The 21,454-nt window shown below is 43.3% G+C and overlaps 2 protein-coding genes across 2 annotated transcripts; both read left to right on the top strand.

The window, feature by feature from the left end:
- The first annotated feature begins 650 nt into the window (after window positions 1-650).
- On the top strand, window positions 651-6,568 carry LOC141164055 (zona pellucida sperm-binding protein 4-like). Its single transcript, XM_073649219.1, has 14 exons — window positions 651-660; window positions 742-834; window positions 2,267-2,388; window positions 2,646-2,739; window positions 3,452-3,604; window positions 3,830-4,020; window positions 4,200-4,297; window positions 4,503-4,630; window positions 5,178-5,367; window positions 5,446-5,596; window positions 5,790-5,868; window positions 5,961-6,074; window positions 6,210-6,338; window positions 6,416-6,568. The coding sequence occupies exons 1-14, from the start codon at window positions 651-653 to the stop codon at window positions 6,556-6,558; spliced, it is 1,695 nt and encodes a 564-aa protein (XP_073505320.1). The 3' UTR covers window positions 6,559-6,568.
- A 4,502-nt stretch (window positions 6,569-11,070) lies between these two features.
- LOC141164153 (zona pellucida sperm-binding protein 4-like) lies at window positions 11,071-17,444 on the top strand. Its single transcript, XM_073649294.1, has 12 exons — window positions 11,071-11,128; window positions 13,442-13,563; window positions 14,079-14,172; window positions 14,763-14,915; window positions 15,066-15,256; window positions 16,068-16,165; window positions 16,242-16,369; window positions 16,452-16,641; window positions 16,713-16,863; window positions 16,948-17,026; window positions 17,113-17,217; window positions 17,302-17,444. The coding sequence occupies exons 1-12, from the start codon at window positions 11,071-11,073 to the stop codon at window positions 17,442-17,444; spliced, it is 1,512 nt and encodes a 503-aa protein (XP_073505395.1).
- Window positions 17,445-21,454: the final 4,010 nt, after the last annotated feature.

Raw genomic sequence — 21,454 nt, 5'->3', positions numbered from 1 at the left:
GGATGTGTCTTTTGAAACTTTTTTTTCCCACTCTATTTACGATTTTGCCTGAAACCCCCCCAAAAAATAGGATTCCCATTGAAATCAATAGTATTTAAGAGTGGAGCTGCTTCAAAATTCACATAAAAACGGCTTCAAATACTCTTCCTATTTATTTGAATGGGAAAAAAAAACACTTTACTGTTCATACAGCGAGGGTTTTGAGAGTTTTTCTGTGGCACCTGACTTCTATGAGATCGGTTCCACATGAAATGTCAAACCAAAACACTGGAAAAAAAAAAAAAAAAAAAAGTAAAACAAAAATAAAATGGATGTGATAGGGCCATGTTCACACGATCCGTATTTGATCAGTATTTTACATCGGTATTTGTAAGCCAAAACCAGAAGTGGTGACGAGTTTCTATTATACTTTTCCTCTGATTGTTCCACTCCTGATTTTGACTTACAAATACTGATATAAAATACTGACCAAATACTGAACGTGTGAACGTGGCGTTATATACCGGGATGAATGTGGGTGTATTTGACCCTGATGATAGACACCTGTCGGTACTCCCATCCCCGTCCAATCACAATGGCACCCTCCCCTCCCCCTCACTATATATAGGGCTGCCGTGCACTCAGTGGGAGTATTGGGAGCTATAGCCACAATGGGTTGGAGTAAGCAGCACCTGGGGCTGGCCATCTTGGTTTGGTGCTGTAGTTTCCAATGTTTAGTCTCTGGTCTCAGTCATTTTTTAGGTGAGGTTTCCAATCTGCAGTGCCGGCCCGCTTCTATGAGGTTTTCTATTCCTGCCATACATAATGATTTTGCTTCTGCTTTGATGGTGTTGGGTGAGTAGAATTATTCTGTTCTTTGATTATTTAGGATTCTTGCAAGATGGGGGTTGTGGGCCCTGATTCATCCATGCGGCTTGGTCCCTGGAGGTATGTAGTGCGTAGTTTTTTTTTTTTTTTCTAAAATGTTGCAACGTTTGAGTCCTACATTCCTGGCTGGGTTCACACATGGGCCCATGGCTTGGGTAACATGCATCAGACATCAGGTTGATGGTGAAATGTGTGCCCCTTAATGAATCTGGTACTCTTTCAGCAGATTATTCCACCATAAAAGATATTATGGACTTGAATTTTGCAGTGTCAGTTCAGACCTATTGATATGTCTGGACTAAATCTCTTTAAAGTATCAAACTCTAGTCCATAATTTATGCCAAAATGGCACCATAAACCCTTCTCTTCCCACCCAAAAAAAATAAAAAATAAATAAATGTACCACTTGCAGAGGCATATTTGGCTTCATCAGGTGCTCTCCATACATGCAGGCTATAGATCTATGTAGGGAAATATCTGCATAGATTATTTTCAATTGGGAAGCAGTTTTGCTCTGAGCCTGTATGTAGGGAAAATACCTGAAGCCAAGTGTGAATTAAGCTCTTAGTTACATTTGGCTTCATCAGGTGCTTTCTCTATATACAGGCTCAGAGCAAAACTACTGTTCCCACCCCCAATTAACTCTATATATCCATCTTTAACTGGGAAGTTTTGCTCTGAGCTTGTATGTAGAGTGCCTGATGAAGCAAAATGTGAATTAAGCTCTCTAGTCATACTTTGCTTCATCAGGAGCTTTCTCAACATAAAGGCTCATAGCGCAAAGCTACTTCCCAATTGGAGATATAGATTTAATTGGGGGGGGTAGTTTTTGTTTTGAGCCTGTATGTAAAGAAAACACCTGATGAAGCCAAATGTAACTAAAGCTCTTTAGTCACACTTGGCTTCATCAGGTGTTTTACCTGAATACAGGCTGGTAGAGCAAAACTACGCACCAATGTTGCCATCTATATAATATGGTGAAACTTGAATCTTGAATATCTACTTTTCCTTGCAGCTGACCTGCTATGTTGTAAATGCTGCAATACCAAATCCAACCTCCAAACAAGAGTGGCGCTGTTCAGCTTGGCTTTTTTTTGTAAATTCAAATTTTGGATATCTGATTGGGTCACCCAGTGGTTAGCAGATTCCACTGTATATGCAATTAAAGTGAAAACTGAACCCAAATGCTCAGTCTGGGCATCATTTCTAAGATTTTACACAACAACCCTAATAACTACTTTTTAGCTTGTCTCTCCCTTGATCCTACCCATAGTCGGAAATACAGAGCACCTGACCGACGCATGTAAACTCATGGCAGGACACTGCATACGACAAGCTTGATGACCAAAGTGGAGTAACATATTATTCGCTATGTAAGTTTGTGTCTTTTGTCTTCCAGATTCTAAGGGAAATTCTCAAGATCTGCACAATGACTCCACTTGTGGATTTTGGGTAGGACAAAATCCAGATGCCTCAGTGACCATTAATGCTGCTTATGATGGATGTTATGTCAGAGAAGAGGTAAGACTCATGACCACTTCTCATGTTACCCATAAGCCAATGCTTGGAGGCAATGACTGGCTTCACATGGCTGCATTTTGGCCTGTGGTACCCCCATGATAAACTGAGCTAAAATAAGATGTCGGGGTACCCCCCCACACACACACACACCAAGTGTCCTTCACTCAACCCCAAAAAAGCAACTAAAATGACAATTATCCCTTTAAAGGGAAACTGAGTGATCTACGTTCCTAACACTTCTGTGGCTCTTGTTTTAGCTTGGAGAATATATGATGACTCTGATCGTGGAACATATTAATAATGGTGAAGTGCAATACGATAAAAAGGACATCAAATGCCCTACATTGCCAGGTAACATCTCATTTTTAGGTCAATATCCTACATTATGTCTTAGAACTGGGGGTCAACTGATCATTACTCAAGTTCTATTGAGCCACTTTCAATATTTGGCAATTAAATGCCCCATAAACTTTTTAATATATAATACATGGGCACCAAATGCCACCCTAGTGCTTTACTCCTGGTTGGGTTGCCATACTCCTTATGGCCACTGTTGGCTAGGATAGTGTGAACACTGAATGGCGTCCGTTATGGACATCCTTCCAGTGACCACGTTTGGTAGCCACCTTAGCCCTCATTTTATGGAAGTATATCAATGGAGTAAAATCCCTCTTCTAAGTAACTAATCACTGGCTCCTATCCATGTCTCCATGACACATGGTCTGCCAAGGCAAAGACTAGTCGCTATAAAGGTTCTCGCCAAGCTCTGAAGCACTTAGATAACTGTTACCTTTAAGACAAATCCTCTAATATCAGGTAAAAATCATTCCTCAAACCCATACACATGCACAATGGGTGATGTCCTGACCACTGTTGTGGCACTCCAGAAGGTAGATGACATGTGTGGTTTCCATAAGCTTATGAAGATGCATGTGTGCAGGAATGACAATGGAAATGTGCAAATGAGTGCTGTCATAATTGGCTTGGTTGGCAATACTACTCTGAGCACCTTGAGTGTTGTAGTTTTGCAACAGTTGAAGTTAATGTTTAATGTCTTTCATAGCTTTGGATGCTCCAAGCCCTAGTGACTGTGCTGCTATCAAGACAACTGATCGTCTGCAGTGTGCCAACTCCTCTGTTCCTCGGGATGTCTGCAGTCAACTAGGATGTTGCTTTTCTCCTGGAGCCCTGCCCCAATGTTATTACGGGAACAAATGTAAGTTATAGGAACTAAAAAATTCCAGAAGTATCTGTCCATAAACTATTAAAAATGAGCACCATTACCCAATGACATGAATGGGGGGGCTGAGCTGCAACACCACACAACCTGTAGACTTTCATGGTGTTTGTTTGACTCAACTTCTAAACTCAATTGGTATACAGTGTTTACTGAAACCTTCCAAAAGACATGCCTGATCTGTTTCCTTGACTCCTCTTCCAGTCACTGCCGAATGTACTGATGATGGTCAAGTTCTGATCGTCCTTTCTAAAGACCTGACTGTGCCATCGTTGATCTTTGAATCTGCTTTTGTCCATGGTGTGGATTCTTCATCCTGCCCGACCCTGAGAACTGCTAAGAACTCGGCTTTTCTAATATTTCAGTTTCCCCTCTCATGTGGTGGAGGAAATCGGGTAAGACAGCAGTGAGGTCATTAAACTGGTTTTCACAACTCTAGATAACCTTGTGGTTGGTTCTTGGCTTCCTACAAGATGCCAAATGTGTAAGAAACTTGTAGCAGCTCAATAGTTGGCATATCTTCAGCTAGACATGGAGGTTTGTCATGACTTCTACGTTATCCATCCATTGGCAGGTCTGGGGTAACTCTATTGTATATGAGAATACAGTGGAAGCCACTAGGGATGTTAGGACATGGAAAGGCTCTTCCATCACAAGAGACAGTACAATGAGGTAAGATCAAATCTGTAACCCTGACAAGATCGTATGTACCTTATGCCATGAAGTTGCTATTAAGGCCAATTCCAGCTCTGACATTTTAATAAGGGTTTAAACTTCCCCAGAGTTGTGAAATGGGAGACTGTTTCTTGACACCAAATCAGACACACAACTTATACTGGTGGTTGAATAAAATAACTTGTAAAATCTACCTCCTTAGGCTGACTGTTCGCTGTAGTTATTCTCAGACTGGTAACCTTCCATTACAAGTTGAAGTGTTAACGCTGCCACCACCGCTTCCAGTATCAACTACTGGACCTCTGCTGCTGGAGATGAGAATAGCTAAAGGTAACGCTAAATGGTCACTGAAGTGGTGTCCAGAATCAAGGTGGGGGGTGTTGGGTGGGCTGGATCTGCTAAAATGAACCCCTTTATTGGCTTGTTCAATGCCACAAGTTTTGTGGTCCCTGCCAATTTTCTTAAAGCTCTGTTACAACTTCATGTGACAACCACTGGCATCAAGGATGCTTGTATTTATCACAAAACTGCTGAGGCCAGTAGTTGGGCATAGAGGTAATATGTACTGTATAACCACTGCCCAACCAACAAAGAACCACTAGTGGTATTGGAGCAGCATGGGTTTTGGAAAGATGAGTATATCTTGAGAAATTTGAGGTATACTAAATACTTCCATAGTGCTACACATAGCTTGCAGAAAATGTTGTACTAAATTGATGTAGAGGCTGAACTTTATAAACCCATGTACCATATCTGTCTCCTATAAGATTGCTATTCATCTTTTAGTAGCATCTATAAAATTGACCCATCATGGGTTTTACCTCTTACATTTGATATCTCTTGGCCTTCTGAACAAATCATCATTCTTGTCTTGTAGATGAGGCATATGTAGTGTACTTCATGGACAATGAGTATCCAGTAACTAAATTTCTAAAAGATCCAGTCTTCTTGGAAGTCCACATACTGAGAAGAACAGATCCAAACCTGGTCCTAATGTTGGATGATTGCTGGGCCACTTCTACTCCAGATCCCAAGCAACAAGTCCAGTGGCCTATACTTGTAGATGGGTAAAATCTTAAAATATAACTTCTAGGAGGGCACAAAAGCTTAACTTTATACAAAGGGTAACCAAAAGTTTATTTCAGATGTCCCTTTTCTGGAGATAACTACAGAACGAAGCAATACTCGGTTGGAACTCCCTCACAGAGATTGCAATACCCAACACACTACCAGCGTTTCATTGTCAACACTTTCACGTTTCTGGATGCAAATAACCAACCTTCTCCTAGTGGACTGGTAAAATGCCTTCAGCGTTTGTTTGAGTTTGAATAGAGGTAGTATGATGTGGTCTTCCATGGAGTTTGTTAAAAGACCTGAATGATCACAATATGGGGAGATGGAATGGAATAATATAACATGGGTCTAAAACTTAACATGCATTGGATCTAAACCAATGCCATGATACTGACTCTTCTACTATGCCTCCCAGGTGTACTTTCACTGCAGTGCTGCTGTTTGTGTCCCATCTGCTACACAATCCTGCAGAACCTCATGCCTGCAAAGAAAAAGTAAGGGGGTTTTACACTTTTTTTTTTTTTTTTTTCTGGACTCTATTATTGACTGACCAAGCATAACTGTTTTCAATGTTATCTAACTGCAGGGCGAGACATTGAGGAAAGTGGTGAGAAGATCATGGTGAGCAAAGGTCCAGTTCACTTCATTGACCCTAAAATACCATCACAGACAAAGGGTGACATGTCGGTTAGCATGCAAGGTATGTTGCCCCTTACCTGCTCATCTGGTGGTAGATGTCATGATGGAGAAACATGGGTGTTGCGTAAACCACCCACTTCTATGTTTGAACCATGAGTTCTATAATGACACCATTTTTGGGACTTGAATCTACCAGCAGGAGACATATGGGACTACGATACACAGAATGAAACCTCTGTACCAGATTTTGTAGATGCTGAAAAGGAATATCCTATGGATGGGGACTTAATTGACATAGCCAAGAATTTCCCCAGAAGAGTCAAAGGTAATGACGGCAACAAATTGACTTGTTTTCTGACTTTGTGATATGGGTCTTAATATCTAAATTTCTTTTCTTTCCAGACTTTGATTCAGATGGATCCACCCTGGTGTGGCTGAAAGCAGTGGCTGTAGGAGGAGGAATATTTGCTGTGACTGTTGCAGTACTTGGTGTGTGGCGGTGTCAAAGAATTCGGAGACCTACAGTGTATTCTGTAAAAATATGAATAAAGTAACATCCCCTGGAGACGGCTTTTTATTAGTGTATTCATCAGTTGGTACTACAGAGAACTAGATGTCAAACGTGGCATGAAAGGTTACTTGGCTAATCTACAGGTTCAATAAGGAAAGTTTTAGGTTTTTGTACACCTTTTCCAAGTAAGGTTACATGTAACCTTTACAAAGCAAATTGAGCTGCTGATTATTTGTCGTTTAAAAATATTGTGACCACTACATGTCTAACCCACTGATGGACAGCCAAAAGGGCCCTTTGAAGACCAATCTCATAATCAAAAATTCCACCTAATTTGGATCTTCAAATGGCCCCTTACCTCTTGGGCGCCCCTGTGCTGCCCCTGGTGTAACTACTCTTGAGGTTGCTTTCACACAAGCCAGTCTTCAAGCTATTCAGCCATCATTCTTGCACACAACTTTAATAGGTGACATGTCAAGTTCCTATGGGTGAAACAAGGTATAACTGCAAAAAAACTGTACAAAATGTCTGGTTCCACCATGTGGCTCAGCTACATGGTTTGTGTCACCATTAATGAAATTTGTTCCAAGGGCTAAAGAAGCAGAAATTTTGGATGGGACAATTCAGCTTTACCATTTATTGGTGAATGGCTTTAAATGTAAGGGTATACAATGGAGTTTTACCATGGAAAAGATCTGGTCTGTAAAGGAGCTGTGGGTGCAATGCCCAACTTATAGATAACTTTAATAATTAAACCATTCTCCTGTGATGACGCTAAAGCAATCCCTACATTGCCTAAATGTTTTTTTTACTATAAAGACTCTTAACTATATGAATGTCTACTATCAGGCAAGATGCACAACTACTGCTTTGCCTATCATGATGCATCTTATGTGGCTGTGAAACCCCAGACAAAGCCTTTGACTACCAGACAACTTAGGGCCCATAGGTTACTGAAGAGACCTTGCATTTATCAATGGAGAGTCCTCCTGATCATCCACATAAATGGTACTGCATTCTGTAAACAGGTCAAAGGATGCCACACAAGTATGTTGGATACTTCCACCTTTCTTTTAATGGTTCCCCTGCAGCAGGGATGGAAAGGTTGATTAACAGGGGGATGTGATGGGTCAAAGAGTAAATACCGTATGAAATATAGGAAGTTCTCTATACCATCTAGCTAATCTCTGATGCTGATAATGTTATGACTGGGGACACTATCACAATACTTCCCTTGTCTCTTCTAGGCCCTAATAGGGTCTCCAGGCTTATCCTGCTAGGCTGTAAGTCCTTCTGACAAAGTCAAGCAATACTCTCTGGGCCTCTTTCACACTGAGCAGTCGCTGTCCTGCCTGCTGCACTACCTCAGACCGCCCCCTGTACCTTACGTCAATGCTGGATGTAATGGCCAGGTCCACTCGTTCCTCTAAGTCACCACCTCTGGTTCGGGGGGACCCCCCCCCCCCCTGCAGGCAGTGATATCTGGGTGTTGACTGGTGTGGATCTGGACCTTGACTAGCGTGGTCTGGTTCAGACCTTGCCCAACATCATCTGGACCCTACTCATGGGCACACCATAACACTTGTTCAGGCCTATTGGCTCGATTTAGGATCTGAGCCTTGCACACACCAACTGCTAGTCTCACTGGTTGACACCAAATTATCTAATGGCACACTGGCCTTTTACATCAAAATGTGTTAGCAAGGCCACATGAGCCTGTACTCCGTCTAGCCTGTTCCTCCCCAAAACTCTTCCTCTTTCTGGCAGTTCCATAGGGTTCCAACCAGGCATTAGGTTGCAGTCTCCAGATGCAAATGCCAAATTGTGCTGGTAAATGTATCCTTTACAGTACACCCTCTAACATTGTGAGAAAATGTAAGTAGATTAAAAATTGGCTCTGCCACACTTTTACAAAAATGATGGGCTTTTGCTATGGGAGTTACTACTTTCTGATCTGTGAGGGACTAAGATCTTCTACTTGATTGCATATTGCTGCTAGTATAACCATAACAGCGAGTAATGTGCCATTTCAGTTATGTATGAGTTACTGGCATGTACATACTGGGGGTGAGACAGGGATGTAACAATCGGAGAAGACTGATGCAGCTGAATGATCAGTAATAGATGAGATCCAGCCCAATTATGCTCCGGCATGATGCCACTGGTAAGGAGCGACTAGGTCTGAATTGCTATTGAGATTTTAAATATTGCCTTAAGTTGCTGGTGACTAAGGACAACTATGTCCCTTGAAAGTTAAACTAGGCGCACAAAAATTCTTGGTGTCCACCACTAGCAGTCAAACAGAGCGGGAGGAGAAGCTGAACAACACAGTAGGAAAGCCTGCATCATAGCTAGCTTGCAAGTGGGGGTTTGCAGCACTCACTATATAACTTGTATTACAAGACTAAGAGGACTCCACAATCTACTGCTGTCTACATACTTTGTCCTGAGAAAGGGAGCTAATTCTCCCCGGCTGAGTACCACCATTGGATCAATTGAAGACCGCAACACTAAAGAGAATTTTTAATGATGTGGTGAGGAGACTTTTGCCCATTTCTGTGTACAACTATTAAAGAGCTTAGGTTGTTGACATCTACAAGATTGTTATAACTGATATAACTTTGCATAAGACTTATCCGTCAATCTCGTTGCCTCTTGTAAAAAAAAACTATTCTTAAAGCTCATTGCCTCTGAATACAAGAGTTATTGACCTGTCTTCATTCCTTCTGCCACCTCTGAATGGAGACCTACTCTATCACCAAGTTATCCAACACCCAACCACCTCTTACATGCTACTATTAGAAAAACTGAATTGTTGATTTGAGCATAATTCCTTAATCTGAATGAGAGAAAAAAAAATCAGTGGTTTCTGGAATAATCATATTGTTTAGAATTTTATTCCACATGTGTTTTCCCATTACTTATGAAGTTTCACATTGAATTATATTAAGACAGAGGTCTACGTTAACAAAAAAGGGTTAACAGGGCTACTTTTGTCCATAGGCCGTGTCTGATATTGCAGTTCAGTCCTATTCACTTAAAATGGAACCAAGCTGTAATACCAATCTCATTACATTGACAATTTGGTTACATTGCTAAAAAAATAATGGAATATTTTTTCTTAATATTTACCACCCCTTTTTAGTCCAAGAAAAAATATGGATTTTATGAAATATTTCAAGAAGATTTTTGTGATCTTTTATTAACAGCTTTAAGGTAAAACTACAATGCAATAATATTTTCCCATGCTGATGTTCAATCTCATGCCATGGCGGTAAGATACCATCGGTGGCACAAGGTTTTGTTCTTTGGATACCTATTAGATACTTGACTTATATCACCGCCTGTACTCTTCTCTGTTGCAGTCACCACACAGAGCACCCATTGCGGCCAGCTCAATTCACAGTTTCTAATAATACAGCGCAGGCCTATTTCTTCCCTGACTTTGGGTACAGTTCTGGTACCCGGACTGAACTTTGGACTAAAGTTCCGTTGAACCCGACAGACTCAAAACAACCACAGGTCTGTTGATCTCTAGTCATCGGTAGTCTGTTAATTCTTGAGAACCCCAAGTGATATTATAGAACTTTTTCATATAAAAAACATCCCTATGTTACGTTCCGAGCACAGACCGCTATGTAAGGACTGTCCATGGGTTTCCTGAATTTGAATGCCTCATATGAAGCTGTCAAGTTTGGGTCAGGAGACCCGCCGACAGTCCATGTACCCTGGTTTGTACTTGGACTGTGACACACAGATGAGGCAGTCAAGTTTGGGTCAGGAGAACTTCGGACAGTCTGTAGATCGCGGTCTCTGCTCAAATTGAGACACACGGAAGTGTGAATGAGGCATAACAATTATAAATGTTTTTTATATGCAAAAAGTGCTGTTATATCACTTGGGGTTCTCAAGAATTCACAAAATACTGATGACATGGGACACATGTGCCCTTGACAGCCTCAAATGAAGATGTCAAATTTATGTCAGGACTCAGACCCACGGACAATCCGTGCATTGCGCTCCATTCTTGGACTCACCGATGACGCTGTCAAGTTTGGTTCAGAAGATACTTGGACAGTCCGTGCATCACGGTCCACGCTCGAACCGTAACACACGTATAAGGCTCTCAAATTTTGTTCAGGAGACCCTCAGACAGTCCGTACATTGTGGTTTGTGCTCGGACCGTGACACATGAATGTGTGAATGAGGCATAATACATGAGTGAAGGAGGGAGTGAGAACACCTTCCTGATCCTTCCCACCACCTTACTCCACCATTGGACACAAAGGATTTGCAGAGCCTACGCTTACCTGCGGGACACATGTGGCCACATTAGTAGCTGACCAATCACATGTGTTCCTGCCCCAGCTCCATGATATAAATGCTTGGTCTTGGGTGTAGGTCAGTATTTAGTATCACAGGGATAATGGGGTGTAGGATAGCAGGGTTGGGCTTTGGGCTGGTGTTCTGGACATGGTGTGTTCTCTGGAGTGATGCAAAGAATTTATGGGATGCATCTTCACATCTCCACTGTGGTGTTGAGAGCATGGAGTTGTCCTTCCCTCTATTAATTGAGGATATTGCGTTTTCATTGACTGTTCTAGGTAAGTTTTCAAAGTGAGAATTGTTGATATACATTTGGCTATTCTATTAGGTTTTGCTTAGTTTTAGCTTAAGTATGGGTGCAGATGTAAACCATGGTGGACAAACAATGGTGGGATTTTCTTTTTTTTCTGTTTATAAACTCTTGACCGGGTAACGTGCTGTATTAAGGCAATATGATTCTCCTGTCTAAATCAGTAGGAAGACTATTTAGAGTATTTGCAGTGGATTTGGGAGCAGATCATATTCATTTACATGATGGCTGTGGATTAAATACTGAATACGCTGACCATGAAGGGTCTACTGTTTTAATAGGGGAAAAATCTGCGTCTGTAAAACACCTGTTAGATCCTCTAGTCCCACAGGAGATTAGTGGCTGTCTTGTGAAAATCAAACATGACTGCTCCTTTACCCATAAAACTAGCTCAAATTTTATCCACTAATTTTTAGTATGGGTAAAATATACTGCAGATTTGACTCTGCTGCAATGTGTGCACACAGCCTTACGGTTTCTTCACATTGAGTCTTTGGAGCAACTCTCCACTCAAAACTAGTGCTTTTTGGAAAGCTTCTGCTCTAAACTCGGTGACCACACAATCTTAGTGTGTGTGGTGGCTCATCAGTTATTTTTTTGTACCAAATTTGTGGGATACCTACTGAAGGCCCCAGTCGTTGGTGCGCTTGTCATTCTGTGACGTCAATAAGACAGTGACTCCATACTTCAGTACTGTAGCACTTTGAAAAGTATTCTAGAAATAAACTTCTTTTTATTTTTCTCCAATAAACGAGATCTACATATGCAACATCACCAAATATAGTGTGTGTAAAAATAGATGCTATAGATGTATATCTCTCAAATCGCTTAACATGTACAAGAAATGTCCATAATTTGGTCACTGCACTAAAACCACAAATTGTTCAAAATGCTGGCACTAAAATCTACCGCTTGTCATGCAAAAAAAACCAAACACCCCCCCCCCCCCCTTATGGCTCCTTCGATAGGAATGTTTAAGTTTCTGAAAATGGAGACTCCTAACTTCTCTGTACACTAAGACTGAATGGTATCACTCGAAACAAACTCGTCACTTTGAAGCAGGGGACGAAAATCAAAACTGCCTGCATCCTTGGAGAACCTGTCGGCACAACTTTGTAAAGACATGGCTGTAATTGTTCCCTTTGATATTCTTTGTGGTTCTTCTGCTAACCTAGATGTTGAGGCACAGGGGCTGGACTGTGCACAGGGCCTTCTCCTTCTCGATTTCCCGGCTCCTCTGCTTCCTCTTGTTTGACGAGGCTTTAAACAATGGAAGCAGGAGACTTAAAAAAAGCTGTGACCTGTTATTCAAAGAGAGGAGGGGTTAAGGAATCGCATAGGGAGAAGCCCCTGTGGACCAAAATCTCATTAACACAAATCCTAAAATTGCTGAAACCCCTTGTGTTCTTTACGCAGAGGTATCAATTTAATCCTTATTACAGCCATGTGTCTACACTACAAAATTTTGCGGACCTATTACTGTATACCTCTTTAAAAAAAAAAAAAAGTGCTCCTTGTTCTGAAGCTATACCCCCTGAAAGATACAGGTTTTCTTTTCAACCAAATGGGCACATACCTATGGGTATCTGGTTAGTGGGATGAGGGGGAAGACAAATATTTATTTATTTTTTTTTTGGGGGGGGGGGTCAAAACTTTAGACTGCCACAGGAGAATGCAAACTGCTCTAGTGTCTGTAGAGGAGCAGCAACAAATTGTGAAGGTTCCCAGTATAGATTAAAGGAGATCCAGTGATGAATTATCTGTCAATCAGCACATTATGTATTTCATAAATGGGGACTGTAGTTTTAATTAAATTGCCATAATACAAAGTTTTCTATAATATTCAATAGTACAAGAGATTATATCTTGGTGAAAACTGCTTCTTTCTCCACTTATGAGCCACTTCTCTCCCCACCTCCTGGGAAAACTGCTCACTTTCATCTTACTCTGGGACAAGACTCTATCAGCTCACTAGACTATCAGATTAGTCTATTAAACTCTATGGGGGTAGAGCAGTGTACCAAGATGTAGGTGCCTTGTGGCAGAGAAACTGGAGACCCTAGCTAGCTTCTCAGGGCTGGATTTGCATCTACACCGCTGTACTGTCTCATCCATGCCTCTGCTGCTCACATACTAACAAAGGGAAACTGAAGGAATCCTTCATTCTGTGATCTGAGAGACATCATGGTGGTTTCTACCTGCAGATTAGAGCTTTCAGAGTGTGAACTTTGTCTCTAAAACTCACTTGGTAACAAATTCTGAACTATTTAAATTGTCTTAGACTTTCAGGGAGAGCCTCATGTCCTTGGCAATAACTTGGCTTGTGGGTTCTGGATAAGCAAGAAACTAAATGGCACAATGCTGGTCAGTGCTGCTTATGATGGATGCTACATAACTGAGGCGGTAAGAACTTGATGGAGAACCAACAAACTTGCTAACATGGGTTGACTAGGTATCAAAGTGGTGATGTGTCTTCAGTGCTCCATTCCATGGGTGCTGTTTATGTAGGTGAACCCAAAGGCCCCTCTGCCACATAAGACATCAGTATTATAAATAAGCGGGTTACTAGACTTTGCATTGATTCTCTGGATTATGGGACATGGTTTCACCCCTTTCCCAGTTCCATCTTCTTGAAATGAAAGCCTACTCTTTGACTTCTGGGTTTTGCATATGGGGAAAGGAAGTTAAACTTCAGGCTTCAGATGCACCAAACATCTTGATCAATGTTGTAGACATGCTGTGCACACCCAAAAAATAAGGCCAGGACAAAATAGAGTAACTGACGTATAATATGTAGTGACTCGTCTTAATTACATTGGTAAACCTAAATTGGTTTTGTAGGAGTTTAAGTTGTTAGACATCTATAAATGCACATCAACTGATCAGGGATCTAACCTTCTGTCCATATGTCTTTGCAGGAGGAAGAATATGTGATGACTCTCATTTTGGAAGAGATTGTAAATGGACAAGTTGAGCAATATAAAGTGGAAAAGATATGTCCTGTTGTAACCGGTAACCCACTCTACTAATGGGGTGTTTAAGTTTCATAAATTGAACTATATCTTAGCCATTTTTATAAAGCAAATATGGCTTCTTGGGGTGGGAGGGTGAGCTAGTGGTTGAGCAGGTGGAGCATCCTGAATATGATCACATAGCCTTAGGATTTGCAGCAGAAACACTGTTTTCTTTCTCCTTCATATGGGTGAGATCTTAAACATGAGCGAGCTGATATTCTTCAGACTTAAATCTGCTGCAAAGCTTTAGTCTCATGGACAGGTTTTTCTATCTCATTCATTTCCCTGATACTAGGAAATCCTTCAAATTTCGTGCCTGAACTATACAGCATGTGTGCACATCCTAACATTATTTTGGGATCCCCAACTCTTATCTGTTGGATACTAGTCTAGAGTTTGCCTTGGGACTGCCATAACATTGTTTTTCAATGAGTTATTTGTCTCTAATCAGTTCCATGAGATTATAACTTGCCATCATGAGGCATTCCTCTACCTAGACTAGAACTGGGTTCCTATGCCTCAAGAAGTCAAAATGGACAACCCCTTTAAAGTAACCTTCTGGTTAAATCTTTCTCTTTCGCACCCTAGTTATGGATGCTCCAAGCCCAACTGAGTGTTCAGCAGTGAGCCAAGCAGACAAGCTTTCTTGTGTGAAGGCACCAGTGTCTCGCGAAGTTTGTGAGGAAGTTGGGTGCTGTTTCTCAAATGACTTTACAGTGCCCTGTTATTATGGAAAGAAAGGTAAGTATCATACCCACAAATCCTGTTCATTAATTTTACTATAAAATTATGGGGGGAATAACATCCTGATGTTGTACCATTGGCTCTATTGAATGGTCTTGGAGCAATTGCTTCCTCTAGTTCTCATGATGCTTCATAACTTTCTTGCAGTGACCACACAGTGCACAAGCGACAATCTCATGACAGTTGCTGTTTCCAAAGACCTTACAAAGCCATCACTAAACTTGTCTTCTGTCCATGTGGTTGGTTTGGACTCTTTATCTTGTGCTCGGTTGGCGGTGTCCATGAGCTCATCATTCGCAGTCTTCCAGTTCCCTTTATCCTGTGTTGGCTTTAATCAGGTAAGTTGAACTGGGTAGAAGTCTACTTCACATGAAAAACGTCTACAATTTTTGATTGGCTTCTTCTGCACATATAACCTTGTTGGTTTGTTTCATGAATGGCAAACTGAAATGATGTAGGATATGAACCATGTGCCACAAAGTAAGGTCTCATTTGCCTTGATAAGAAAAAATGACTGCTCTCTGGTGTATATATCCCAAGTCTTCTAACAGCATTGTAGATTGTTGCAACTTTGTACTTGGTGGAGTATGACCTCTTCCTCATGTTATAGGTTTTTCCAGCAGCTGTTAAACACATGCCATTTCACCATGCACTTTGGTTGGAGCTTTAAAAGGGAGTTTGTCAGCTTCGAATGACTGACACTAAGTCCAGATGCTCAGTGTAACCTTGGTGTGGCCAAGTTCTTAAGTGCACCTTCCCACCTACTAGCTTTTCGTCTGACAATTTTGGCTCTACAAAGCAATGTGGGAGAGTGCAGTCAAATGTTTGGCCACACCAAGGATACACCTGGACGTGGTTTGAACAGTCATTCTGTGCTGACCTTCTCTTTAAGGATACTGAGATGAAGATGGTGTACAGAAGCGTTAATGTCCAACTCCTAGACTTGCGTATTAAAGAGAATATGGCTGAGCTGTAATGTCTCAACTTATGGTCAAGTGCAGCATGTCTCCAGAGCAGGCAGCCATGTCTTTCTAAACCTGTACAACTGACTTGGCCAAGCTTTTATCACTTCCTATAGGTGTCAGATAAATGAATGCTGCATCCTCAAACTAGACCCTGCATGATATTTAGTTGTTATATCTAATGTAGGTTGTTGGTGGACCAATAGTCTATGAGAGCACCATTGAAGCTGTAAGAAATGCCATCTCCTGGCGAGGATCCACAATCACAAGAGACAGCACAATGCGGTGAGATAAATAACACTTGTGAGACTAAACTTATTGTCTTCTGTGCTGATTTATAACAATGTTGTCATATATCCAGGGTGACTGTACGTTGCAGCTACTTCCAAACTGACCTTATTCCTTTGCAAGTTGGAGTATCAACTCTACCACCACCACTTCCCGTTACTACCTCTGGACCACTGTTAATGGAGATGAGGATTGCACAAGGTGACTTCATGGAAAGACACCTCAAAAATTGCAAAAAAAATGTTTACAAAGATTGGTTAAATCTAACTTCTTCTATTTGCAGATGTGTCCTATGCCTCTTACTTTTCTGAGGCGCAGTACCCTGTGGTTAAAGTACTCAGAGATCCAGTCTACCTGGAAGTCCGCCTGTTGCATAGAACCGATCCCAATCTCCTCCTAGTGTTAAACGACTGCTGGGCCACGAACTCCGCAGACTCCACACTCCTTCCTCAATGGCCTATCCTGTTGAATAGGTGGCTGATAAGTTGCAAATTAAATGCCCACTATGGGTTTATGCATCCAACTTACATAAATCTACTTACAGATGCCCCTTTGATGGTGACAACTACCTTTCCCAGAGTGTACCTGTTGGAAGTCCTACACAAAGCCTGCCTTACCCAAATCACTATAAACGTTTTGTAGTGAAGACCTTTACATTTGTGGACCAAAGGGCCCAAATTGCTCTCAAAGGATTGGTAAATATACTAAAAATCCATCACTTCTATTCCAAACCTAATCATGTATTAGCCATCAAGCTTTGTTCTCTCTCTGCCCCCCAGGTCTACTTCCACTGCAGCGCTTCTGTTTGTGTCCCATCTGCCATAGACAACTGTGTGACTTCATGTTCCTCAAGAAATAGTAAGTTGACTTTATCTTAGCATAAGCTCTCTCCACCTTGTTTTGTCATCTTGTACATATAAATAATGCTGAGACTTATTTTCCAGGACGTATGGCTGAAGATGTTGAACTGAAACCTTTAGCAAATGTAGTAACTTCAGATGGACCAGTTGAGTTCCTCCCAATTGGGAAAGGGGCCTTAAACCTAACGGGTAACTGTACAATGTATGAGTTGGTCAAAGGAATCTTGTGATTAAAGAGAACATAATTAAATTTTTTTTTTTTTCTCTCTTCAGGTCACATTTACTCTGAATACTCAAAGCTGGATGTTGTCAGGGCCATTACTGCTGGAGGAGTAGTTGTGTCAGTGTTCATTGTGTTTTTAGGTGTTTGGTTTCGTTGTAGGACACAAAGTAAGAAGCACGAACTAAATGCTTAAATAAAACCATTTTCAAAAACCTTGGTCTTGGCCATTACTACAAAAAAGTTGCCACCAGTTTTGTCAAACTCAAGTGCATAGGTAGTATAACCTTCTCGCATATGGTTTAGGTCTTCTGTATAACATCAACAGATCAGCTAAGCAAACATGATTGCAACCCTGATTCATTTCGAACATGTGCCAACGAGCTACTAAAATGGATAAGGTGCACTAAATCCACATTTAGGACTCTAGATCTAGCTCAAATGAGATTTCCTCTCTTTAACATTCCCATTCAGCAGCCTCCAACATCTGTCACTTCCTAATTCAGGTCCCCAAAAAAAAGCTTTCAACGGCCACTTCCCACTTAAATGCACGCCCCCCACCCCCCACCCCACTATCTTACTACCCTCTAACATGTATAAAAGAACTTTTATCTCTGGTGTAAAGTCTATCCTTGAGGAGAGCAAATTGGTATAGGGAGACCTATGGGTAAGTAGCCTTTTAAGCAATTCACTACCATTGCCTATCCTAAAGTCCAATATACTCCATAACTTTTGACAACTTGTTGCTGGCCAGAAACTTAACCATCCTAGACGTCCCACATTTTTCATTATAGGATAAACACTGATTTTCTATGATTGCTCTTAAGTGGCATGAGAGCTCTTCTTGAGTTGACTTGCATCTACTATATAATTGTCTTATCCTGGCTGTCTTGGAAATCCCGGGTCGATGATTGGTCTGGCTGCGGCCAATCAGCGATGCGGCATTTCTGAAAAACATGGTGGCCGTTAGCGGCTCATGTGCGGCACGGAGGTCAGCGGCGATGCAGCCGGCTACTCGCAGCATAAGTCCCCCGACCGCAGGCGCCGCTGACCAACATGCGGCTATTGTCGGGAGATCAGCGGCTACAGCCGCTTATCTCCCGAGGACAAGTGTGACGCCCCTCCCCCTCCTCTCCCCTGGCGTCATACTTGCCCCTTCCCGTGCCTCTGCAGCAGCTCCTGTGTCTTCCGCTGCAGCTCTGTGACGTCTCAGGTCAGAGGGCACGGTGACGTCTTTAACCCACGCTCTCTCCTGACCGGTCACAGCGCACAGCGTCAACATGCGGGCTACGCTGGAGTCCAGAGAAGCAGCTGAGAAGAGAGGTGAGTATTGGATTTTTTTTTTTTTTTTTTTTTTGCATGGGGCACTATGGGGGAATGGATATACAGGGGATATGACTTCCTGCATGGGGCATTAGATGGGGGGGGAGAGGTGACCTCCTGCATGGGGCATTAGATGGGGGGGGGGGGGAGGTGACCTCCTGCATGGGGCATTAGATGGGGGGGTTGGGAGACATATGCTAGAATACCCGATGCGTTAGAATCTGGAAACCATCTAGTATTTTATATTAATGTGTCCTGACAGCCACACGCTATGGACTTTCCTACAGTTATCACCTGTAACTTCACAATGCAAAAGCATCCACTGACTTAAAGATTGCCAAACTCCAGCTTCTGACACCTCTTGCACAATAAAACTAGACATGCCAATGAGGAGCTCTAGACAAAGATCTTCTTAAAGGGTAGAAATTTAGTACCATTCCAACTTGCAGTGCTTATCTTGAATTCTGTCATATCTGGTGCCTCACAATTTAAGACACCTCTGTCTCTACACAAAATGTCCACTCCTGTATCATTCATCACAGCAAATGGCTTTGCCATGTAGCACAAGACTAATGACAGTAAAAGGTTTCTACTCAATGGTCCTGTCTTCTGCCATAAGCTGCTGCTGCTTCATTGAGTTAGCAGGGCTTTTACCCAGGGTGCAGTGGAGGGAATTTCAAAAGGTAGTGTGGCACCCCTGCGGGTCCAGTTGCCATAGAGGTACTGCATCTCAGCCAGAGGTGTGGTACTCCACTCGGGTAAGGGGGGAGCACTACCCAGGACCCACACACTCACATCCAACACTACACCACTCCTGAGGGAAGGTCCAGATAGTTCCACCCTCCTGACAGGAGCTAAGTAGAGGAGGTGGGTGGAGGAAGTAGTTTAGGGGAGCACTGAAAGAACAGTATAAAAAGGGTAGAAACATCTAGAAGGAGTTGGGTTCTGAGGAGTGAGTGAGGACCGTGGATAGTATGGTCCTGACAGCAAAGGGGCCTAGCAGGAGGAGAGAACACCAGAGCAGTGAGAGGGGCTCCAGAGACAGAAGGGATCCTAGGGGCATGGCGAGTGCTGGAAGCCACCCGTGCGCCCGAATTAACGATGACCGTGTAGGGATCAAGGCCGCAGAAGGGGACAGACCCCAGACTAGTGGAGTACTTTAAGGCTCAGCTAGCAAACCGGAGGTTGCGGTATCTTTATGTGCCATAGCCAAAATCCACACATAATCGCTGAAAATGTGGCTAAATACGACCAAGGGGACAGACCAGACGTTGCCCGACAAGGCCCGTGGCCACTGGCTCAAGACACTGTGTGAGACACAGGGCGAGAGCCAGCGCAGAGGAAGACGACCTGGAGCGGCATAAAAAAAGTGGTCCCGTACAAGTGCTTCTAAGCTATCTGAGTTGGCGGGATCACTTCCCCAGAGGACACAGGACGACGTGGGCGATTATAATCTGGCCATTGTAATGTGACGCCTCGACTCGAAAAGCCCGTGTTTTACCCTGGGTGTTGGGGGACTCTGCGTCGGGCCCTGTGTTGAAGAGATGGGATGCAGCCGTGGCCCGGGCCCATCCCGTGCTCAGGGCCGTCACATTAGAAAGAGATGGTGTGGGCTGGTCCGGGTTGAGTGGCTGATTAACAATTACGCCACCTGTGGTGTCTGGTGAAGGGCCACCAGCGCTGCTAGCAGTCCGCTGAGGCCCGGTGTCATGGCGGCCAACGTTCTCACTGCTCCCCACAGGCGGAGCAAGGCCTCAGGGCAGGCAAACAGGATGAAGGGGGGGGGGTAGTAGTAGCGCGGGGCGTACGGGCACCGCGTCGCGTGGTATGGCGCATAATGAACAGTCCGGAGGCCATAGGGGTGAACTTCCAAGGCTATACCCCCTCAGAGATGTTAGCGGGAAGGCGACTCCCTGCTCCTCGCGGAGTCCTGCGGCCACCAGGGACGGGGGTCCGACTACCTCCGAGGAAGTCCAGTGTTCGGTAGCGACCCTACACCAGAGTGTTCCTGCACTACAGACTTCACCCTTTCCCGTCTGTGCGTGTGTAGATAGGCCGGGTCTCCCTCTGAGCTCCTCTCAGGTGTAGGGCTTGGGTGGCAATTCCTCTCCATCCGACACCCGGTGGGATCCTCAGGGCCTAACCGGGCTTTCCCGTCCTGGACGTGGAGTACAAGGTCGGGGGTCGGTACCCCTCTTGCAGCTGGAATCCCTCTGAATAGATCAGGTAGGCGAGGACAGGTGGCGTGCTCCGCTCCGTCTGCATCCTCCCCGGGACCCATTTGCTAGGGAGCCACACTCTAAAGCTCCCGGGCCTTCTTGATCCTGGTCCTTGGCCGGGTTGAGACATTCTTTGTCTGCAACCTACCTCTCCTCCCAAAATCAGGGTACGAGGGCTGTGTCCCTTGCCGGTGCAGGCCCACACAGGGTCTGCGCTCCCGGAGGGAAGTCACATTACACACAGTAGTTTGACAGCACAGAGACAGCCGACAGACTAGCAAAGGCTAGACAAAAGGACCAGAAGAAGAACTTTGAACAAAAAAAGGACCAAGATCAAAGATGGCATACTATTATATATTAGATTTGAAGTGTCACCAACTAGTTGTTCCTCCACCCACACCCACCTAGTGCATACTAGCTCCCTCTGCTGGAAATGTGGTGTTGGATGCAAAAGGTTAGGTCACAACCATCACACTGGCCTTACCTCAGAGGAGGAACACCACACTCCATTGGAAAAGTGCAGCATTCCTGTGGCGGTCGAACCCTCAGGGGCGCCACAGTAACCTGGAGCAGCTTGACAACTGTGAGTAAATACCTGAAGACTGCACCTTGAATAATTGCTGCGCCATCACCTGCCTTGCACTACACCAGCAACATCTACCTC

Source organism: Phyllobates terribilis, unplaced genomic scaffold, assembly GCF_046119375.1.
Source record: "Phyllobates terribilis strain yellow unplaced genomic scaffold, ASM4611937v1 Scaffold_10__3_contigs__length_209671492, whole genome shotgun sequence".
Lineage (NCBI taxonomy): Eukaryota > Metazoa > Chordata > Amphibia > Anura > Dendrobatidae > Phyllobates > Phyllobates terribilis.
The sequence above is the reverse complement of the archived record's forward strand: the minus strand, read 5'-3'. Positions and strand labels throughout refer to the sequence as shown.

Excerpts from the sequence above, each read along its gene's own strand:
- LOC141164153 (XM_073649294.1), top strand. The coding sequence starts at position 11,071 with ATGGAGTTGTCCTTCCCTCTATTAATTGAGGATATTGCGTTTTCATTG. Across the intron at positions 16,370-16,451 it reads GGAGATGAGGATTGCACAAG|ATGTGTCCTATGCCTCTTAC; the intron begins GTGACTTCATGG and ends TTCTATTTGCAG. Across the intron at positions 17,218-17,301 it reads AGGGGCCTTAAACCTAACGG|GTCACATTTACTCTGAATAC; the intron begins GTAACTGTACAA and ends TTCTCTCTTCAG.
- LOC141164055 (XM_073649219.1), top strand. Across the intron at positions 4,021-4,199 it reads CATGTGGTGGAGGAAATCGG|GTCTGGGGTAACTCTATTGT; the intron begins GTAAGACAGCAG and ends ATCCATTGGCAG. Across the intron at positions 5,597-5,789 it reads AACCTTCTCCTAGTGGACTG|GTGTACTTTCACTGCAGTGC; the intron begins GTAAAATGCCTT and ends TATGCCTCCCAG.